Source organism: Onychomys torridus, chromosome 10, assembly GCF_903995425.1.
Source record: "Onychomys torridus chromosome 10, mOncTor1.1, whole genome shotgun sequence".
NCBI classification, from domain to species: domain Eukaryota; kingdom Metazoa; phylum Chordata; class Mammalia; order Rodentia; family Cricetidae; genus Onychomys; species Onychomys torridus.
In genome coordinates, this window is record NC_050452.1 from 38,078,689 (window position 1) to 38,099,179 (window position 20,491).

A 20,491-nucleotide genomic window follows, 5' to 3' on the forward strand; every position below is an offset into this window, starting at 1 on the left:
ACAATGGGGTGAGGATTTAAGCTTATGGCTTTGAGAGAATATAAACACTGGGTCCTTAACACCCTTCCTTCATAAACAGGACAGCCACTGAGTATCAAACCTTTACCTCCCCTGCCTTCTTGTCTTTCCACCTTACTTTGTCCCCAATACAGTGCCAGTTTCCTGGGGCCCTGGCTTCCCCAGAGAACAGAGAGTCCTAGCACATCTTGTCCATGACATCTTTAATCTAGTCAGCCTCTCATGAATATAATATCCACAAAACTTTCATTGTCTCTAGATTAATAAGTACTCTTGAGGCTTATTTTATCCTAGTACTTATTAAACATTTATTTGTATCATCCACTTTTCAGACATAAAAAGGTATGATTTGAATAATTACTCAGAATATGACATGGAATCTTTAGGGTACCCAAGTCAGTTTTATAACACATGTCTACTTAACTCTATGACTTCAGGTCAATGGTATAAATAACCTGCTGCTGGACTCACCAAGGGGACAGAGAGCCTCTGCGGCCTTCCCTCAAACCTGCTGGAACCCAGCTGTCCTCAGAGGCTTGAATTGCTCTAGGTTATCTCGTGCTGTCCCTTTGCACTTCAACATTTTGATCAACATCACTGTGTTGGTAAATTCAGGCTGCAATCACATAGCACCACAGGCTGTGAGACATAAATGACAAACCTGTGTGCCTCCCAGTTCAAAAAGCTGGAAGTCCACGATCCAGGTCCTGGCAGATTTGATGTCCTGGGAGGGCTTGCTCACTCCATGGCTTGCCAAGAGCTGCAGTTGTGCTGTGCTACATGGGGGTAAGAGCAAGACTACCAGCTTTAAGAATGTGGACTCCACCATGAGCTTGTCTCCTATCATTTATATGGCATCTAAGTTTAATTACCTTCCAAAGCCACACCTCTGAGTGCTATACCATTGGGGGTGATGCCTCTGAATTCAGAGGTGAGGGAGACATAGTCCATGATGAACTTTACCCTAGCCTGTTTACATGTTCTGTAGCTAGTACATGCGTCATCTTTTCTGCCAAGACTGTGGAGTCCCAAGCAGGGACATTGCTTTTTCTTTTCCAGTGCCTAAAACAGTCCCTGACACAGTTTCCCTCTTACTTCCTCTGTTCTCTGATGTCAAGATCTAGATGTCATTTCTTTAAAGTCTGAGACTGATGTAGGGATGGCAAGTAGGTCAAGGAGGAATACGCAGGGTGTAATGAACAGGAACACGTGGCATGCCTGGAATGCCAGGACCCTCACACTCTTCAGGAAGTGAAGGAAGAGCCGTGAGTCAGGAAGGTCTCTGGAAGTGGTATTATGTGGGCTGAGATCAGCATGCTGGAGAAGGGATGACTTATTGAGGAAGACAGAGAAAGACTATGTCTGGAACCACATTCTAGAAGTACATGGCAACTGGAAGCATGGCCCAGCTGGGTGAATGATACCAGGAAGAAACGTAGGAAAAGAGGCGCATGAGGACATATCCTTCTGGAATTATTTGGGTTGCAGGGGGCATAAAACCAACCGCAGCAAAGATCTGCTGATGCCATAGATACAGGCTGTAGTTGAAGAGTAAAGTAAAGCCTGAGACTCCAAGCTGACATGCTTGCCTTTTAGCCTCAGTAGCAAGAAGCATCTAACAGATCTCAGCCTCTTCTTAGGCTAACAGAGCCTTAGCTTTAACTCCATTGGTCAGTAAGAAAGTGTTTGCTCAGAAATTGTCTCATCACCCATTTAATTAAACTCATTGACTTTTTTTTTTAAAGTCTGTGAAGATAATGGGGCTTATACTATTTTAGAAGCAATGAATAAATCAGCAGAAAAAGAAGGGAACTGAACAAAAGACTGAACAATGAGTCATTTTTAGATGAAGTTGAGTCAACTTAAAACATGATGAAGGGCTTTCTCAAATGTGTGTGCTGGACACTACTATACACAGAAATGAACATGTTTGCCATGGCTCTCTGGAGCAGGGTCCCTGGTTTTGATGTCCATGGACAAACGTCATGCAGTCTGGGTTTTTGCTACTCAGCCTCTGGGCTTCTTAAACTTTCCCCTCACAACCCCTTTTTTGTTTCATTCTAACTTCAGGTATCTAGGTATAGACAATAGAAATGCAATCTGAACATTTATCAATACTAATTCATAGGAATATTTGTTTTAAAACAAATCTTTGCATTCATAGAACTTTACCATTTATTAGAGATTAAAAAAAGCAAATTTGCATAATAATGAGATAGATGGGCTTATTTTACATAAAAATAGTATTTGTTGAATCTTTTATATGAAACTAGACTTTTAGCCCACAATTGCAATTTTAGAACTTAGAAGGCTGAGATACAAAAATGGCCTTGGCTTTGGGGGTCAGTGTGAGTTATATAATGAATTCCAGAGCAACCTGAGCTAGAACATAAACAAAAATATAGAGCAACAAAACAACCAACCAAACCCCAAAACAATAGCAAAAACCAATCGATACTATAAGACTTAGAGCATCATTAATGTTTTCAAAAGTTGGTCCATGTTTAATTTTATAATTCTCTATACATTGAGAACGCTGCCTTCATTTGCATAAATACATAGTACAAAACAGGAGAAGTATATTTATGACTTTCAAAAACTGGGAATCCTAATCTCAAGATGAACTTCATTGAACAAGTTTTCATGAACTGCAAGTCAGCCATTCAAACAGTATTAAAAAGAAAATTCTAACACAGTACAATCTGAACATATACTAATTTGATACATGCTGAAGAAAGACGGAAAACATTGTCTTTATTTCCTGTAATTAAACCATTCTGCTTCTATAAGAGATGAAAACTTGGTGTATACAGTGAAAGCACTGTACCTCCTAACAGACGGTATTCTGGGACCCGAGCCCAGGTGTTTCATGCAGCATCTGTTGCTGTCACACAGGTTTGATACTATGTGCACTGTAGAATGTATACGTCATGTGTTCAGAACCAAGGCTGCAGTGAAGTCACACAATGCAACATTTGCAAGTGTCAGAAACACCTCGGATTCATTATGTGCTTTATTTTGAATTATGTTTTGGCCACTGTATGTTCAGAAACCTTTTTTTTTTAACATTATTTTCTCTCATGCATGGTTGTGTAACCAGGACCTGGAGTTTTAGAAGCTGTGATCTAAATCAAGTAAAGTAGACTTTGAGAGTGGAAAGCTTAAAAAGGTTGTTTTTAATATTCAGATTTGTATGTGTTTTTTGTTAGGTCAATGTGAGCCAATCACTCTGGAACTCTGCATGAATTTGCCCTACAACCATACACATTATCCAAATTACCTTGGCCACGGGACTCAAAAGGAAGCGTCTATCAGCTGGGAGTCATCTCTCTTCCCTGCACTTGTGCAAACCAACTGTTACAAATACCTCATGTTTTTTGCTTGCACCATTTTGGTTCCAAAGTGTGACGTGAAAACAGGCCAACGCATCCCCCCTTGCAGGTAAAATAATGAACTATCTACATGCTATCTCAGAGAGAACCAAAAGAATACAAAGTTGAGTTTAGACAAAATAAATATTGCCAAGGACTCTGAAAGTTAACAAATTCAAAAGATAAAGAAATCAGAAGAAAATGAGTATTTGAGTAAGAATTCATCCTTCAAGCACCAAACATGGAAGGTGTTAACTTCTGTCGGTGACAGGTCACGTGCTTTTATCTATCTGTGTTCCAATTTGGTGGATCACAAAGTATCCTCTTGAATATGTAAGTTAAGGTTGGGGTTCTGCCCAGTGGTAGAGCATCCTTTAGAATGTATGAGGCCCTGGGTTGGATCACTAGCACCCTAAAGCAAAGCAAAGCAAAACAGAGTGTGAGGGAGCTGAGGAAGGGACTGTGTCTGACACTTTGTCTGGAAACATGGATGTATCCATTTTTTAGATTAATTCAATGTGTTCTTCATCAGTGTGTTGAAGATGCTGTCCTGTGATAGTGCTTACAAGTTAGTATGCCTCCATAGGGAGATAGGCTAGCCATGCACAGGAGGGACAGTGATGCACATCACTAACATTTTTCTGCTTGTTGGAATGAAAGTAAGGCAATATCTCAAGAACAGAGCTTAAACCTTGGGTCTGAACAATATCTAAGGGCCAGCACTATTGCTGTGGAGTCCATGGTTAGCATCAAGTCTTCTCTAGCCACTTTGTGCTCTTAAGAAAAATTACTCAGCCTCTTTGGTCCTCAGGTCCTTTCACTGGTGAAGTCACTATTTTGTTTGTTGAGTTTTGTTTCAGCAAGGGTTCAAGAAAGGATTGTGAGGTTAAATAAATGCCAAGGCTCCCAAATTGGATGAAAGTTCTGTGGTGACTCATGTAGCTATGAAGATAGCACATGGGCTCAATTGCTTGGTGGTAGCTATGTCCCTTTATGGGCCACATGTTAGGGGTTGTAGTCAGAGAATGTGCATATCCGAGATGACAATCCCAGAAGTCACTGTTGCTCCATTCTGCAATGCTGTCTTGCAGTGAAGGGTGGCCATGCAGATGTACTAGCCTGAATGTGAGAGGTAACTGCAGAAACCATATGTTGGGAGCAGAAGTCACACAGAGCTTTAAGAAGAAGAAATAATACCAATATAGTAGACAGATGGGAAAACAATAAATTTAAGGCTGTATATCAAGTGGATGATGAAGTAGGGTATCTCTAGAGTCAGGGCAGGAAACAATAAGATTTCAGAATGACTCGGACAGCTGAACAAATCATACAAGATGAGGAAAGTAAAATTTAGTGTTTGCTTGGACAAAAGTAATTCTGAAAATTTTATTACATGCCTAACGAAGTATTGTTAGAGTATCTACTGACTTCATATTGAAAAGTATTTGTAAATCTTATTCTGTTTTTCCTAAGCAAGGTCAATGATGATAGTGAATTGCTACTTTGAACAGGTCTTCCCAAGCTGTGTTTGATTTTCTTTTTATATCTATGTAAAATTCCCCTAATGCTATAACTATAGTTATAAATGTATATCCATATTGAATTTTATGGATTAAGTTTTATAACCTAAAATGACTGGTTGCAAATGATTCTGAGATATTTAGTGAACTTGTTGATAAATTTCTTTCTGTTTTTTAGCTTTAATGATATATGTCTTTCAATTTCATTGACAGCAATAGGAACATTTTGATATGTATGCATGTCTATTTCATTATAACAAGCTAATATGCTCCTAAGCTTATGAATTAATGCATGGCTGTTTCTGCTGAGTCTGTTTACTAACCTTAACACTTAATTTTTGAGTTACACATCTGAAGATAACGAACCTTATTGAGCCTCCCAATGTTGCAAAAGCTTGGCGGTTATTATATCTCATGTTCAAAATCCCCTTTGACTGAGGTTACACCATCATGGCAGGTGCCTATCACTGAGGGCCACAGAGATTTTTGACAAGAACTTTCTTGAACTTCTGGGGTTGCTATTAGTATCGTTTTCATTTTATAGTAAAATTCATAAGTGGTAGAGTCAATGATTACCTTAAAATGGCAGCTATGGCTGAGTTTGAACATTTGTTATATATCTAGCAAAACTCTAATCCCGAATTAGTGCCCAAATAATATTGAACTTACCATTTTTTTCAAACTGAATATGAAAATGGCCCATATTCATTATTGTTGAAAATTCCAAACCTAAACTGGAAACTGAGTTTAATTTTTAGAATAAGCAAGGAAGCAGTATTGATGGAAACTGAAAAAGATGGAAACAGAGGCAGAGCCCCTGGTAAGCCAGTATAGCACATGACCCCTCCACCCCACTACTCATCAGAGGAACGCTCAGCTGGAGGCTCTTATATAGGCTCATGGTCCATGGTGACAGATGATAGGGAGTGATATTGGGCATTCCTCTGCTTAGGACCAAAGGCTGGAGAATGTTGGCCTGAAACAAAGTAAAGTAGGAAGCCAAAGGGAAGGGGATCTGAGTCTTGGAGAGAATTTCATTTTTCTGTTTTCAGTGCAATCTCTCTTGGTGAAAGCAGGTGGGTCCTTTTTGTAGAGATACTGATTGTACCGATTATGTATCTATGCATGCCGGTAGGTTTCTACATACTTCCTTATACATACAATCCCACAAAGCTTTAAAACCCAACTGCACTCTAAGCATACACTTGCAGTGGAGCTGGATGACTTCTGACATGTTGTCTTTCTGCTTGTAGACCCCTGTGTGAGCACTCCAAAGAGCGCTGCGAGTCTGTTCTTGGAATCGTAGGCCTCCAGTGGCCTGAAGACACAGATTGCAATCAATTTCCAGAGGAAAGTTCAGACAATCAAACTTGCCTCCTGCCCAGTGAAGATGTGGAAGGTTAATGTTCCAGTTTATTCTAGTAGGGCATCTAACATGGATGAACATGTCAGCCAGCCTTTGTTGTCTTGGGAAGCGTTGTTGTTGACTTTCTATTTAGTTATCAATTAGACTTCATAGATGAGTTATGCCAGAAATGACTTGATCACCGTAGAAGGCTCTGGCACGTATGTGTCAGCTGTTATCATTGCTAGCACATGTAAAATAATTTTAAGAAATGAAAATGATCTCAGAGATGAGCTTAATCATCCAGAAACTTCCTTCTTTATGTATACTCTACTTATACAACTAGTTATTTGTGGATGCTGTTTCTTTCAGGAGCCATGAAACTAATGATAAACACCAACCCTTGGTACTTCCAAGTGAGAAGGCAGTGTAGGATTATGAATAGAAAAGTAGACTTGAGGACTGGTCCATCAAATGAAAGATTAGAACCTCTGGGAAGCTGGGATCATGGACTACACCAGGAGTTTCAGGCTCAGGCCATCGTTAGGTGTCCGTTCAGAAAGGTAACTATTGCAAAGCACAGGTGCTAAGTGCTGATCTGTAGAGAGGGTACCAAGGATGAAGGAGAGGGATGGAGATGAGCAGCGGGAAGAAAGCCAAGTGAACTCAGGCGCTTCAGCCGTGTGAGGCCTGTTCTATCTTCAGTACTTGCCTATTCTCAACACCCCAACTGGAAACACAGATGTTAGTTGATGTCTTTGCAATTCTGTCCACTGAGAGCAGCCCTGCTTTTTGACAGAATGTTCTCCAAGCCACTTCAAGTGTCGCTCAGGACGGTGCGTTCTGGGTTCCAGAAGATGTGATGGTCAGGCTGACTGTGATGACGACAGTGATGAAGAGAACTGTGGTAAGTGTATGAAAGTTCACAAATGTGAGGAACCATTTTTTGTTATTAAATTGCAAAGCAGTTGTTATGTGGCTTATGGGAAGAATAATGATGTCCTGGCATCGCCTGCGAGAGCTGCTAGTCAGGCATCTGCATCCATGAGGACAGTTTAGGCAACAATGTTCACATTTAAGTGAGAGTCATTTTCATGCCCCTCTCCTCTTTGCCTCTGTTGAAACTGATAAAACTCTCCTTGACACTTTTTCTATTGAGCCCCAAAGTCACCCATGGAGAGGCTGAAGATGTCACTGGCAGTTTGAACAAAGCCATTCTCAGTTTATTGTCCTGAAAAATGTAATTCTTGTAAGCTGAGCATGTCCAGGGATCAGAGCACAGGCCATGCTTTTCAACACACAGTGCCTGCAATAGAGTAGAATGATTGAAGTGTTATCTAACAGCTAGCTTGCTTGTGATTATTTAGTCTGTCATACCCCCAAATAAAATTGACACTTTATTCATTGGAAGTACATATGGCAATATATCTTTTGAGATCATTTCATTCCATTGGCTTTTGAAGTATGAAGTACTGCCTTCCCCCTCAAAATGAATTTTCCTAGTGAATGTTGTCCTCCTGGTCAAAACAAAATGCCATAAACCATCAACTGAACCACTACCAGCTACTATAAATATGGACATGCACATCGCATCCTCTGGAAGATTACAGCTGTCAGGATGATGGTACAGAGGTCAGTGTAATTTTGCTATGGAACAATATTTAACAATTTGAGAACATAGTTTGCCTGTTTGTGAGCTTTCTATAAAAAGTGAAAATAAAAAATTCACTAACTGTTATATCAGTAGTGTTTCCAGAATGTATTAGATTGTTCACTTAAAAACTTTGCTGGGATGTGGTATTCTAACATATGATTTAAGAGAGATTATCTTAGATTATTCAAAGTGATTATATGACTCTATTGAAGTGGCTAAATTTTCTGTGGGTGACTAAATGTTTGGCAAGTGCTTAGTTTAAACAAGAATGGGTTATGCTGCCTGGGGGTACACACCTGAAATCCCAGCCCTTGGGAAGTGGAAGCAAGAGGTTGAGAGGCGAAGGTCCTCTTGAACTATACAATGAGTATGAAGCTAACCTGGGCTGCTACATGAGGCCTTGGGTCGAGAAAACAAAACAAATAAAATAAAAAATTCATCCTGGCAAGAATAAATGTTCTTCATTCTAAAATACATTATGAAACATAAATTCATAGTACTGTAATATAGTACTTAAATGACCCTAAAATATCAAGATTCTAGTTAAATAATAAGTTTTCATAAAAATTTTAATCTTATAATGAACAGAACACCACAATGATAAAATAAACTAAGCTTTATTTCATTTTCAAAATATCATATCTACCATTGATAGTTTTGCTGTAAAAAGTTAGGAATGGATGAGAAATTAATTCATTTGGAGCTAAATTGATTGTTTTAATAGTAATAATTTACCTGAGAAAATTTGCATTGAGTTTTCCAAAGTGACCCATGATGGACAAGTTCCCCTTTGACAGGCTTGCATGCACTCAGATGGGCTGTCCAGTGTTCTGGGAAGACACATCACTGATAATTAGATAAAGAAGCCAGGTTTTCAAGCCCCCAGGGACTCTGGGTACATCATCTAGTTTATTCTCTGCTGTTAACCTCTCTTTTCATGTGCACATAGGCCCATGTGGACATAGAAACAGGGAAGTTGGGTTACATTTTCCCTTTCCCATTGTTCTGACTTATTCTATGTCTTTCATTTAAGGCACTCAGTGCTTGGGACTGCCTATCATGAATCCATAGCTCACACGGAAGTTTTAACAACACTATTGGGGGGTCCCTTCAAAACAACACTTACTTTAGTTGTGAAACATTCGACGTGCCAGGAATTAAACTGATTGTGTATTTCTTTAGCAATTTTGTATCTGGAAATGTGATTACCAAAGCACATAAATTATAGATGTGCTTTCAAAATCAATGTGTGAGAACTCAGCAAAGAGAATTTTGCTCCTAGTGGGCTCCTGCTCTCATGATTAAATTTATCACTGTTGCAATTACTAACGTCAACAAGCACTGCAAAGCGTGTTACTATTCAGCATTTCAACAAATGCTTGGAAGGACTGTGCAAGCCTGAAAGCATCACCAAAGAACTGACTCTCGGGAAAGAAGCCCTGGAGACATGGAAGGGATTAGCAAATTCGGCAGTTAACACAGAAGCACTTCCTCATCTTACAGGTTGATAGCTTGTCAGTGATAAAAAAATATATAACAAATCCATATCCATTTAAACTAGTAACTTGATAAGCTAAGTTTCTGCATAACACTTTCCACGAACCAAACAGTGGGAAACAAACAGGCCTGAACAGAGAAGCAAATATGAAAGACACAAAGAAAACAGCAACATGCTGAGGACATGTCCAGACCCATGGCCCGACCAGCCAGGGTCTGTGTTGAGGTCCATGGCTCCTGTTATCATTCAAGGCCATGAGATTGCCCAGGGTCTGTGCAGCCACCTGAGGCCATGTTGAAATCCAGGGACCATGCTGCTGCTGGGCCCATGATGATCTGAGTGGCTTGTGCTGCCACCTTGGGCCATGGTAACATCCAGGCCAAGCTGCTGCGGCTGGCCATATCTGGGTCTGTGATCCCGCTGCAGCTAGGGGCTGTGTTGATGTCCATTGCCGGTGTTACCACATGGGTCCATGTAAGCCATGTGTTGAACAATATGTTGAAGTACAAGGGCCAAGGGCCATGCTTCACTGGCCCTGCCCTTCACTGGCCCAGGAGAATCCCCCTTAATCAGAGAGCTGACCACCCCCCCCCCAGTTGGCCCTGAGATAATGGACCCTGATGATCCAGGCATGGGAGAGCTGGCCCCTCCCACACTTGGGAAAGATGGCCCCAACCCTCACCACAGGTGTGAGAGAGCTGGCTTTGCTACTCACCTGAGGTGGGTGGTGGTCCCAGCATCCCAACTGACCAAATCAGCTACCGCCCAGAAACACATCCAGGGTCTTTGAGTTGGTACTCCCCAACATCTATCCCATCTACAACCTGCTAGCACATGTGAAGGGACTGGGGAATCAAAGCTGGGGATCTCCATGACTCAGGGCAAAAGCAGGATATCTGAGAGGAGTTTCGGTGAGGGTCCAGCATCGATGGTGTGCCACAAGACAGAACCAGAGCAACAACTCACTACACAATGAACATTTACAAGTGAAGCTATTTAGACCAAAGGGTCTACTGCATGATACCCAGCAGCTTCCAATGCCACTGAGATGGATGAAGAGGCCATGGAGGAGTGGGAAGGGTGGAGCAGCAAAGTGGTTTTTTTGTTTGTTTGCTTGCTTGCTTTTTTGTTTGTTTTAGGTTTTTTGTTTAATACTCTTACTTTATTTTTTAGTTTCATTATTACTTTTTAAGTTTTCCTTAAAACTTAAAAATGAGGGAGATGATATAAGGGTGAAAGGCAGAGGGACTGGGCAATGAGTGGGATTGGGGGGCACGATATGAAATTCCTAAAGAATCAATAAAAAGTTATGTTAAAAAGAAAACAGCAATGGGATTCTGTATTTGAGTTTTAGATGTCAGGCTTTAACATTGACTGTGTAAGGCTGAAGTTTGCTTTCATTCAGGTTATGACCAGTCTGGAAGAGCTATTTATAAATGTAGTGGAACCTGAGCAGACAGTGGCTCTTCTCAGCGAGGTTATTAGATGAGAATATGGCTTAAGCAAATTCTTTATATCTAATGTAAAAATAAAATCTTTAATTACCCAAATATAGCCTAAAGCTCTATGAAGCATCCTAAGTCACTCATATCTGTTCTTAAGGAGTCTTTGCTATTAATTAGAACATACACTGAATACATACTTACATCAAAAATGTTACTTTGTAGACAAAGTGATTTCTTCACAAATAATACTACCTTCCACATGACAAATGCCATGACCTCCTTTCATTTTATTTCATCTCTTCTCGCCATCTTTTCCCCTAAGAGATGCCTGGACATGCAGACTTTTCTAGCAAAATAAAATGTACAAAAGGAAGCATGAATGCTCACCAAATACTCGTTTAGGGTTGGGGAATTCGGACAAACCATAGATGACCAATGCCATTGCCTTTTGTTTGTACTGTTTGTGAGCACACACTGCTGAAGGCCTGATGCCCAGTGATCTCTTCCTGTGTTTGTTTTTATATCCCAAGTGTACAAATTCTTCATTAGCTCCAAAGGTCTTCTTGCATCAGGCTCCTTTCTATCATCCCCCACTAGCATAGCGGTTTCTCCAACAATAGCAAAAAGTCAGACCTGTGTTTACTCTGCTCTGTGGTTGAATAACAAGTTTGGGCTGTTAGACAGGAACTGGGGCATTTGGAAGATTTCAGGGTCCATTTTGAATCTCTAGAGGACATCACCTTCCAAACATTGTAGTTAAGGTTGGCTTCCTTTGCTAGCTGAAAACTCCAAATACCATGACCATGAGTTCTTTGATTCGATGTCTGGACCTCCAGATGAGTGGCCAATGAGAGATTCCCACCATTTATCTCTCACATATTTGGATGATGAAACACTCTCAATCGAATTTTAGCTTAGTAAAATTTCTACTGTGGTGGAGCATTTTGATCCTTGTTTTGAATGACCATTTTTTAACAGTGAGATTTTTTTCTTCTCATAATGGATTCCAAGAATCCTAAGTTAAATCATCAACGAGATTTCTCTAAACTCTTTGTTGTAGGTCTGATGAGAAATAACATTTTTCAAGAGTATCCTTATTTTGTCTCTGCTTTGCGTTTTACATGTCTTAAATTATATTTTCCTGGGGACTAGAGTTTTTTGTTCCTTAGATGAAATGGTGTTACATTTGAATTAACCACATTTTGAGGGTCCACCACATACTAACCACTGTTCTTGGAGAAATGACCAGCATAAAAAAGGACATTCATCGATAATCAGGTTGATCTTGAATTTGAAGACAGCCTTGACTACAGAGTGAAACCTCAAAAACCAAAAAACACATAAGAGTTTAAAGTTATGAAATCATTTATTTCATACCCTCACAGGATGGGGAGGATGATAAATCTTCTGGGCATCTGATTGCATTAGAGTCTTGGCATATCTTAGCCGATATTCAGACACATTGCACTTAAATCAAACGAAATGTAGGAAAATGTAGGAAGTACAGTGTAAGTGCTTGGTCCTTGAGGGGAATGGAAGTTCAAGTTGTCAACTCACAGTCCTGATTCTTTTCCCAAATTATTTCCATTTTTCCATACCAGCTGATGAGGTTTCCACTCTTAGATTTCTGGCCACCAAAAAGCAATGGCTTTTGTACCTGGCTCTTAAACAGATTTTGTAGGTACTTAGCATACAAGGAGCCTCTTTTATGAAACATACAGATGGCCCCTCAGTTTGTAGGCCGAAATTACACTTTAAGATTTGCACACATTTATATCTCTAGGTTTTGGCATATTTGCTTAAAAGCATAACTCACTTTATAGATGAGCCTTGCATGCTGACAAGTTGACTCAGGAAGCAAAAGGAACAACTCAGGAAAGATGCTAATATATAGTTAGTTTTTTTTATTTTATTTTTTTACTGTTTTCCATTTCCCATATATTGATTTGGATCTTTTGTTAGGAGAGCTGTTCTGTTTGACATGCAGAATCAGGACTACTGGATGCTCCTACTTTCAAAATCATTTTATTCATAGTAATCACATATGTCCAAATTCTTCAAGAAGACATCATGCCTTTATGCTGTTTTTTTTTTTTTTTTAATCTTATTTGGTTAAATTTCATCATCATTTTCAACTGTGCATCTATCATTAGTAGTTTTTTCTTCTGTCTCCAGGTTGCAAAGAGAGAGATCTTTGGGAATGTCCATCCAATAAACAATGTCTAAAGCATACATTGATCTGTGATGGTTTTCCAGACTGCTCTGATAGCATGGATGAAAAAAACTGCTGTAAGTACCTTCATGAATTTGCTAACTGTTTTTTTTTATTTTAAGTACCCACTGCCTCACTTTAAATATAAGCTAGAAATTTGGAAATGCATATCAAAAGTTTTTAGTTTGCTTAGTTCTTTTGACTAAACTTATGTCGATCAAGGTATATATTCCAAGAAGAGAAATGTCTATGAAATACATATGTATATTATTCTAACAATATGGAAAGATTAAAATACTGCCCTGCATCCAAAACTGGAAGACATAAAATGCACCCATAAGATGAAACAACACGTCAACACTAAACTCAAGTAGAGAGGAACAGTCTGACCTGGGTTCATCACATGTCTTTAGCTGGTGTTGGTTTCCTGTTAGTTAGACAGGAAACCCAAGGGAATCAATTTAAGAAGTTAGGTTTATTTTGGCCCAGAGTTTGGGATGTTTCAAGCAATTAATTCGTAGATCCATTGCTTTTGAGCCTGTGGCAGGAAAGCATATCATGGGGGAGAGGAGATAACAACGATGCTATTGACATCTACACTGTGTGTTAGAAGAGAAAGAAGATGCAGGGGTCCTTCTGTCTCTTTAAAGGACACACCTTCACTGGCTGCAAGATGTCCCTTGCATCTTCACATTTCTTAAGCAGTTCTTCAGCTTTCCAATAGCACCACAGACTTGAGCCTAAACCCTTAAGAAAGGGGCTTCGAAGGACACTTAACCCAAACATGGCAGCTGAATAACAGGAAATATTCAGTAGTATGTACACTGTTGTTTTGAGTTTTAGCAGTAAATATACATACATGAATAAAACATCAGAAGATCATAAAATGTTTGTTTATCTTATGATTAAGTTTTGTACTTTTGAAGTCTTTTATGTCTGAATGATATGCATTATCTTTAGAACTAGTTAAAATTTTCTTAAAGTATGTTACTTACAAGTAACAGAAAGCTCAACTCAAACTAACAAAAAATGAAGACATTTATTATTATGTGGGTCATACATGTCTTATATTATTACAGTAAAAGTCATATAAGTGAATTCATGAGACTATAATAGAAAGACATAATCTTGTCTGTGACTCTTTTATTTTAGCCTGACCTCAGGCTGGATGGTCCAAAGCCAAGAGCATCTGGGTGGATGAGTTGCCTTGATCATATTCCATAAGAAGAAGAGGGGATGGTGCTCCTTGCTCTGGAATACCACTGAGATTTCTTGTGGGTCAACACTGGGCAGAGTCACAGCATATAGCAAGGGGCTTTTGTGTGGATTAGAAAAGACATTCTCTACAAACACTGAAAGCATAGCCCCAGGCTGGGATTAGAAGAAACGGTCTGTTCCAGTTTGGCCTAGTTCCAAGGCTAAGGCACATGGCCTAGCCCACAGAGTTTGGGTGGATGCTATTTCCCCAATGCATAAATCATAAAACCATAGACCAAGAGTCTGTTATGGAATCACATTTAATCCTGGACTAATAATTACTCTCAGATAAGAATAGTCAGAAAAATGCAATGCCGATGTTAAACTAATCAAGATCTTCCTCTGGGGGCTTGGGATGGCTGGTGCGAGCCTGGACAAAATCAGGTTTCCTTTTCATGGACAAAGAGGGGAAATGGATGCTAAGTAGGCAATCAAGGAGATTTACTATAATTTTTAAAAATCCAAAAGAGATTTGTATGTGACTCAGAGAGTAATTTAATAGTAGGATTTCTAAAAAGCTATCTATCTGTGTGAAGAGAGCATGCTGTCTTCCTGTAGTGTCAGCTGTCTGCTTTCTCAAACATTCTCATCGTCTTCCTTCTCGGTCCCCCTGCCAGCATTTTGTCAGGATGATGAGCTGGAATGTGCCAACCATGAGTGTGTGCCACGTGACCTATGGTGTGACGGAGGGGTCGATTGCTCAGACAGTTCGGATGAATGGGACTGTGGTAAGCTTCTGGTCGCTGCCATCTGCCCTGCATTCATATGCCTGTCAGCCATTTAAGCTAAATGAATCTTAAATTACTCCATGGGTTTTACCAACCAAGTTCATCTATTTTCTTTCACTCTTACAAAACTGACAGTGGTGATTCATGGGTATTATTTCTAAGTCACACCCCCCCCCCCCCCCCCCCCCGCCAAGTTCCTTCTCTGTTTGAAATGTCTGTATTATATGGCTAACATTTTGTATTCAAATGTTTGGAAGCATGTCATTTTTAGACTTAGTTTTTATTCATCACTCAAATTCAATAGTGGTGAATCATCAGTCATTCTTGGATCATTTACATCCCCTGGAAGAGGGTATGGAAGTGGTCTCTTTGTAGGCTCTATGCCTTGCCCCTCATCCAGATGGAATTTCTATCTGTCAGGTTCCGCCATGGGCAGGACTTGAAGGCATCTCAGCTAATGTGGCAGTTTGTAATCTTGATTTTCTGATTAATTCCCTCATTCCGCACACATCACTCCCCTCATGCACTCGGCTTCTACCTTAGTCTTTTGCATCCTCTGGCCAAGTCATGAGTTTCTGGTGTGCTGTGATCAGGTACAAAGTGTTCCACAGATGAACGGCGACTGACCCAGTGCAGAGGCTAGGGATCTGGGCATATGTCACATCAATCCTACATTAGCACCATCCTCATGTACTTCCATTTTCAAATGCTGAAAAAAAAATGCACGGAGTTTCAAAAAGCTCCTTTCAATTAGTTCTGCTAATCCCTGGGTAAGTTCAAGGCACTGAGGCTCTGCCTCTGGCCATCTTCTAATTCATAAAGGAAAGTCAAGAACTGCCTGTCTCTTTCATTAGAATCTGCAGTGCTTTGAAAGCAGAGAACATATCTAATTTGCTTATTTTAATCTCCTGTCACATTGAAGGAGCACATAACAGGTCAACCCCAAACAGTTCTTAACTAAAATAAATATGAATGAATGTGTGCAATCAAAGCAAAGGCATGTAAACTTAGGCTTCTCAGGAGAAGAAGTGTTCTTAATTAGGCTTTCTTGCATTTTTCCCCTTCAGTGACCCTCTCTAAATATGGGAACTCCTCCTCACTCCTGGCTGTTCACAGATCTGCAACAGAACACCACGTGTGTGCTGACGGCTGGCAGGAGATGTTGAGTCAGCTGGCCTGCAGGCAGATGGGTTTAGGGTAAGGTCAGTAGTTTGTAGCACTGATGAGTTTCTCAGAGGGCTCCATGAACCTTAGCAGTAATATCTTCCTTATGAATGATGTAGGACTGGAAAATGAGAACCCTCCAAAGCCCTGGAAATGAATCGGCAGGAGGAACTTATTTAATTCTAGGCACCTGCTCTGTAGAGTGTGGACTGCAAATCTGTTACGATGAAGCCTTAAAAGTAAATGAAGTAATTGTATTTTAAGCACTTCTGAAATGAATACATTCACTATTTATAAAAACGTTCAGATGGTCTCCTCTGTGGAACCTGGATGGAAAACTCTCCATTCCCTTCCCCAAGGTTATTGGAAACTCCTTTTTAAGCAACACACACTTATTTTTTTTAAAGACAAGTTGAGAAATAGAAATTGAACCTGCTGGTATTTCTATTTATCCTAAGTAATGTGGGAAATATACATCAAGGACTAATTCACCTGTTTTGCTGTTTAGTGGAATGAAAAGACCCACACTGGCTTTTACATACCCAGGCTGAAATGGATGCTTTGAAACATAGAGGCACACTGTTTTGTTAGGTGTTCTGTTACAGTTCCTCCAGCAAATGAAAGCCATCATCTGCATCACCACAGAACATATATAGGAGGATGTATACATATGTATCTGTTTTATATGTATCTGATACTTATATGGCATTTTGATTTACTTTGGTAATGATATATGTGAGATTTCAGTGTAAGTATAGGAATGAGAGAAATAAATAAGGGAATTTGTAATTCTAAACTTAAAAGTCAGAGTTGTTGGCATGTCCCAGGATCCACTGAGCAACTGATAATTCTTCACAATAATGAGCCATTCACCTCAGCAACTAGCCATATGTTTTTGCTACCCTAGTTTGAAGATCATATCACTACTAACATCTTGAGCCCTTTTCTTCTATTGTAAAAACCCACATCTTTGGAAATTTGAGTAACTGGTACTATTTATAATAAAAGAATTTTAATCTTTTCCAGCATTGCAAAAATTATAGCTGTCACGATCTATTAAATTATTGTGTTCAAATGAAATGGGATATGATTTTGATTAGATAAATGAAAACCTCATTGAAAGTGCTTATCTTGGGTCTCTAACCAAGACCTCAGGGCATTTCTTAATATGAAAATTCAATTACATAATGAGACTAATTCTACTGAGAGTTCTGAAGACAAGTTAGACCTGCAAAGATTTACAATCAGAGCAGCAGTTTTGATGAGCACCTTTCACATAACCGTTGACCTACAAATAGAAGAGCCCTTGTTTTAAATCTCTCACTTTATCTTTTTTTTTTGTATTTCTTGCATATCAGATTTTTATTGAGCTGAAATACATATGACAAACTTGACTATTTCAGCTGAAATTGGCATACTCACAGTGTTGCACAACTGTCTCTATTGCCTCGGTCAAGTACATTTCTATCGCCACCAAAGAAAACTATGTGCCCACATGTAGTTACCCTCAATTGCCCTCCAGATCCCATAAATCATTCACGTACTTTCCATCTCTATGATTTTCACTACTATTCTGGATGTTTTAATAAGGAAACATAGAGCATACAGCATAGTTGCTACAGGTCGTACCAACTCTTCATTATTGTTCATAGCTAAATACTATTTCATTGAGTTGTTATACCACATTTAGACTGCTCAGCCACACTTTCAGTGTTATGCCACATTCAATTATCCCTTCAAACATTTGGGCTGTTTCTACTTTTTTTTTTTAGTGCATATGAGATTTTAAAATAATTTCTTTAACCAGATATGATACTAAATACCTTGAATCCCAACACTCAAGAGGTAGAGACAAGAGGATTGCTTCCAGTTTGAAGTCATCCTGGTGTGAGCTTCAAGAGCAGTTAGATCTACAGAGGTACTCTGAAAACAAAAGTTCACTTTTTCCATTTTCCCTATTTTTTTTTTAAAGATTTATTTATTATGTATACAGAAGAGGGTGCCAGATCTCATTACAGATGGTTGTGAGCCACCATGTAGTTGCTGGGAATTGAACTCAGGACTTCTGGAAGAGCAGTCAGTGCTCTTAACCTCTGAGCCATCTATCTCTCCAGCCCACCATTTTCCCTATTTTATCTACTCTGTTTTGTTTTGTTTTTATTTTTGTTTTTTGAGACAGGGTTTCTCTGTGGACAGCCTTGGCTGTCTGCTATAGGCTAGGCTAGCCTTGAATTCACAGAGATCCACTGGACTCTGACTCTTGAATGCTGGGATTAAAGGCATGAGCCACCACAGCCCAGCTATTTTTTTTTTTCAACTTTGGAAGTAAAATGTTAATATTTTAGATAAAGCCCCAGTAGATGTATGGATGCTTTCATTTTTGATAACTGTATTTCACTGAGAGGCAGGGAGAATCTAAGGTAGTAATATGATTGAAAAGCCATTATTCTTGCCTGAATTCATAGGTAAATGGGTAACTAGCATCAGGTCATCTAAGACTGGCTTCGGGTATACTTGTAAGTTTATTTTAGGGCCTCATAGGCTGACAGAAATTCAGTGAGGTGGAATAGGGAGAGAATGAAGTTAGTGGACAAGTGAGGTCACATTCCTGGTGTGAAGATGAGCTGCTTGGAAAGCCTCTGCTTTGTAGGTCTCTGGAGACCAGCTGTGTTGTATAAATTCATACTTCTGCTCCTGATTCCTCAAACATGCTATAATAACCTTCATCTTTGAGACAAAGTCATTGATTGCAGTCTTTCTGACCATGATTGGTCTGCACTCTGGGTGGAAGGGGAAGGAGATTGGCTGTCCCTATTCATTTTCAGAATGGAGTGCCCCCTGCACTGCCCAGCCTCTAGGTTTCATGCCTACTCTGTATCAAAAAGTTGAACCTTAGAAAGCAACTTGTAATTAGTTCTACTCACCTTCCATATTCTATTTTCATCTTGTGGAGTATTGTTTATGAGCACTGATCTAAACTAGACATCGTGTAGAGAGAGCATCATCATCGGGCTTGATGATGAAGTAGGAAAGACATTTGGGAGAACAACTAAGAACATCAGGTCAGCTTTGTTTTCATATTTGACAATGGTACAGACAGAGCAGGACTCATGGCATTCCTATTTAAAGTGTATAAGAAGAAATAGTCATCTCTAATCTTCCAAGGATTGAAAACAGCACTATAATTTAGTATCCAGAACTAACTCACCCTTCCTCTAAGAAGGATGTTCATTGACTTCAGTGGGTACATTTTAGAACTAGCTCATAAAACTCACTTCTAAGCCAAAGTATGTATTTTCAGAGATTGTGCAGCAGTATTTCTGGTAGAGGCAATTGATTAAAAAGATGTACATGGGCTTTTTTCAGACTCAGATTCTGCTATCCATTTCTTAGAGCAAAAATGGAAGACTTGTAATTGTTTATCCAAGTGAAAAGATTTAGTGTTTCTGTTGAACCTGAAGACTTACTCTCATCTGTAGCTTCTTCCAGAGTTCACCCCAGGCTGGAACCACAGTGCTTTACTGGCTAGAGAAAGGTATAAATCAAGCTCCTGAGTTCTTTTGACAGCATATCGATTTCTACTTTACAGTATCAAAAACATATGCACATGTACTTAAAGAACAACACAGATCAGAACTTATTCTGCCCTCTAATCCTTGGCAAATGCAGATTTGAGACATTTGGCATTTGAGGATAAGTATAGGGGAATGTGACCTTCTATGTCTCCTGGCTCCATAAGCTCTACTCTACAGAATGTGAGCTCATTTGGAAAACTGCGTCTTGGATCTGTTTGATTGGCAGAATTACTTTATGGGGTTATCTGTAATTTGAACTTTTTGCCTTAAATTTTTAAAGTCAATCAAAAGAAAAGGAATCATCCTTTTGGAGAATGTTTCTATATTTTGGGCAAAACCGCAGTCAAAGATACCACCTATTATATTACCCAGCAGTCTCTAGTGTTCCCTGATAGGATTAATGTCATTGCCTCCTGAGGTTTATTCCCTGGGAAAGAACTGTTTACTTCAGGGTGGATGCCTTATTCACATGAAACTTGAAAGCTCTGTGTTCACCGCAGTTGAAGATTCAGCCCAGGATGCTGCTCTTATGCATGTTAACCCTGGATCAGTAGCTCATGGTAGTCACAAATTTTCAAAGATTGATATATAATTTGCTTATCATAAAATTCACCCTTTCCATTTGTACTATTGCAATGTTTTTCCTATATTCACAGACTTATATAATCTATACTGTCTGATTCCCAAATGCTTTTATTAGCCTC

At 39.4% G+C, this 20,491-nt stretch overlaps 1 protein-coding gene across 2 annotated transcripts in view; it reads left to right on the forward strand.

Annotated features, from left to right (window-relative positions):
- Nucleotides 1-20,491, forward strand: part of Corin (corin, serine peptidase) — a 240,972-nt gene that overhangs the window by 190,396 nt on the left and 30,085 nt on the right. For both annotated transcript variants that reach the window (XM_036201349.1, XM_036201347.1), the window contains exons 11-16: nucleotides 3,228-3,459; nucleotides 6,163-6,308; nucleotides 7,054-7,161; nucleotides 13,027-13,140; nucleotides 14,938-15,048; nucleotides 16,116-16,245. In XM_036201349.1, the coding sequence (XP_036057242.1) occupies nucleotides 3,228-3,459; nucleotides 6,163-6,308; nucleotides 7,054-7,161; nucleotides 13,027-13,140; nucleotides 14,938-15,048; nucleotides 16,116-16,245 (841 nt within the window). The remainder of the gene's footprint in view (nucleotides 1-3,227; nucleotides 3,460-6,162; nucleotides 6,309-7,053; nucleotides 7,162-13,026; nucleotides 13,141-14,937; nucleotides 15,049-16,115; nucleotides 16,246-20,491) is intronic.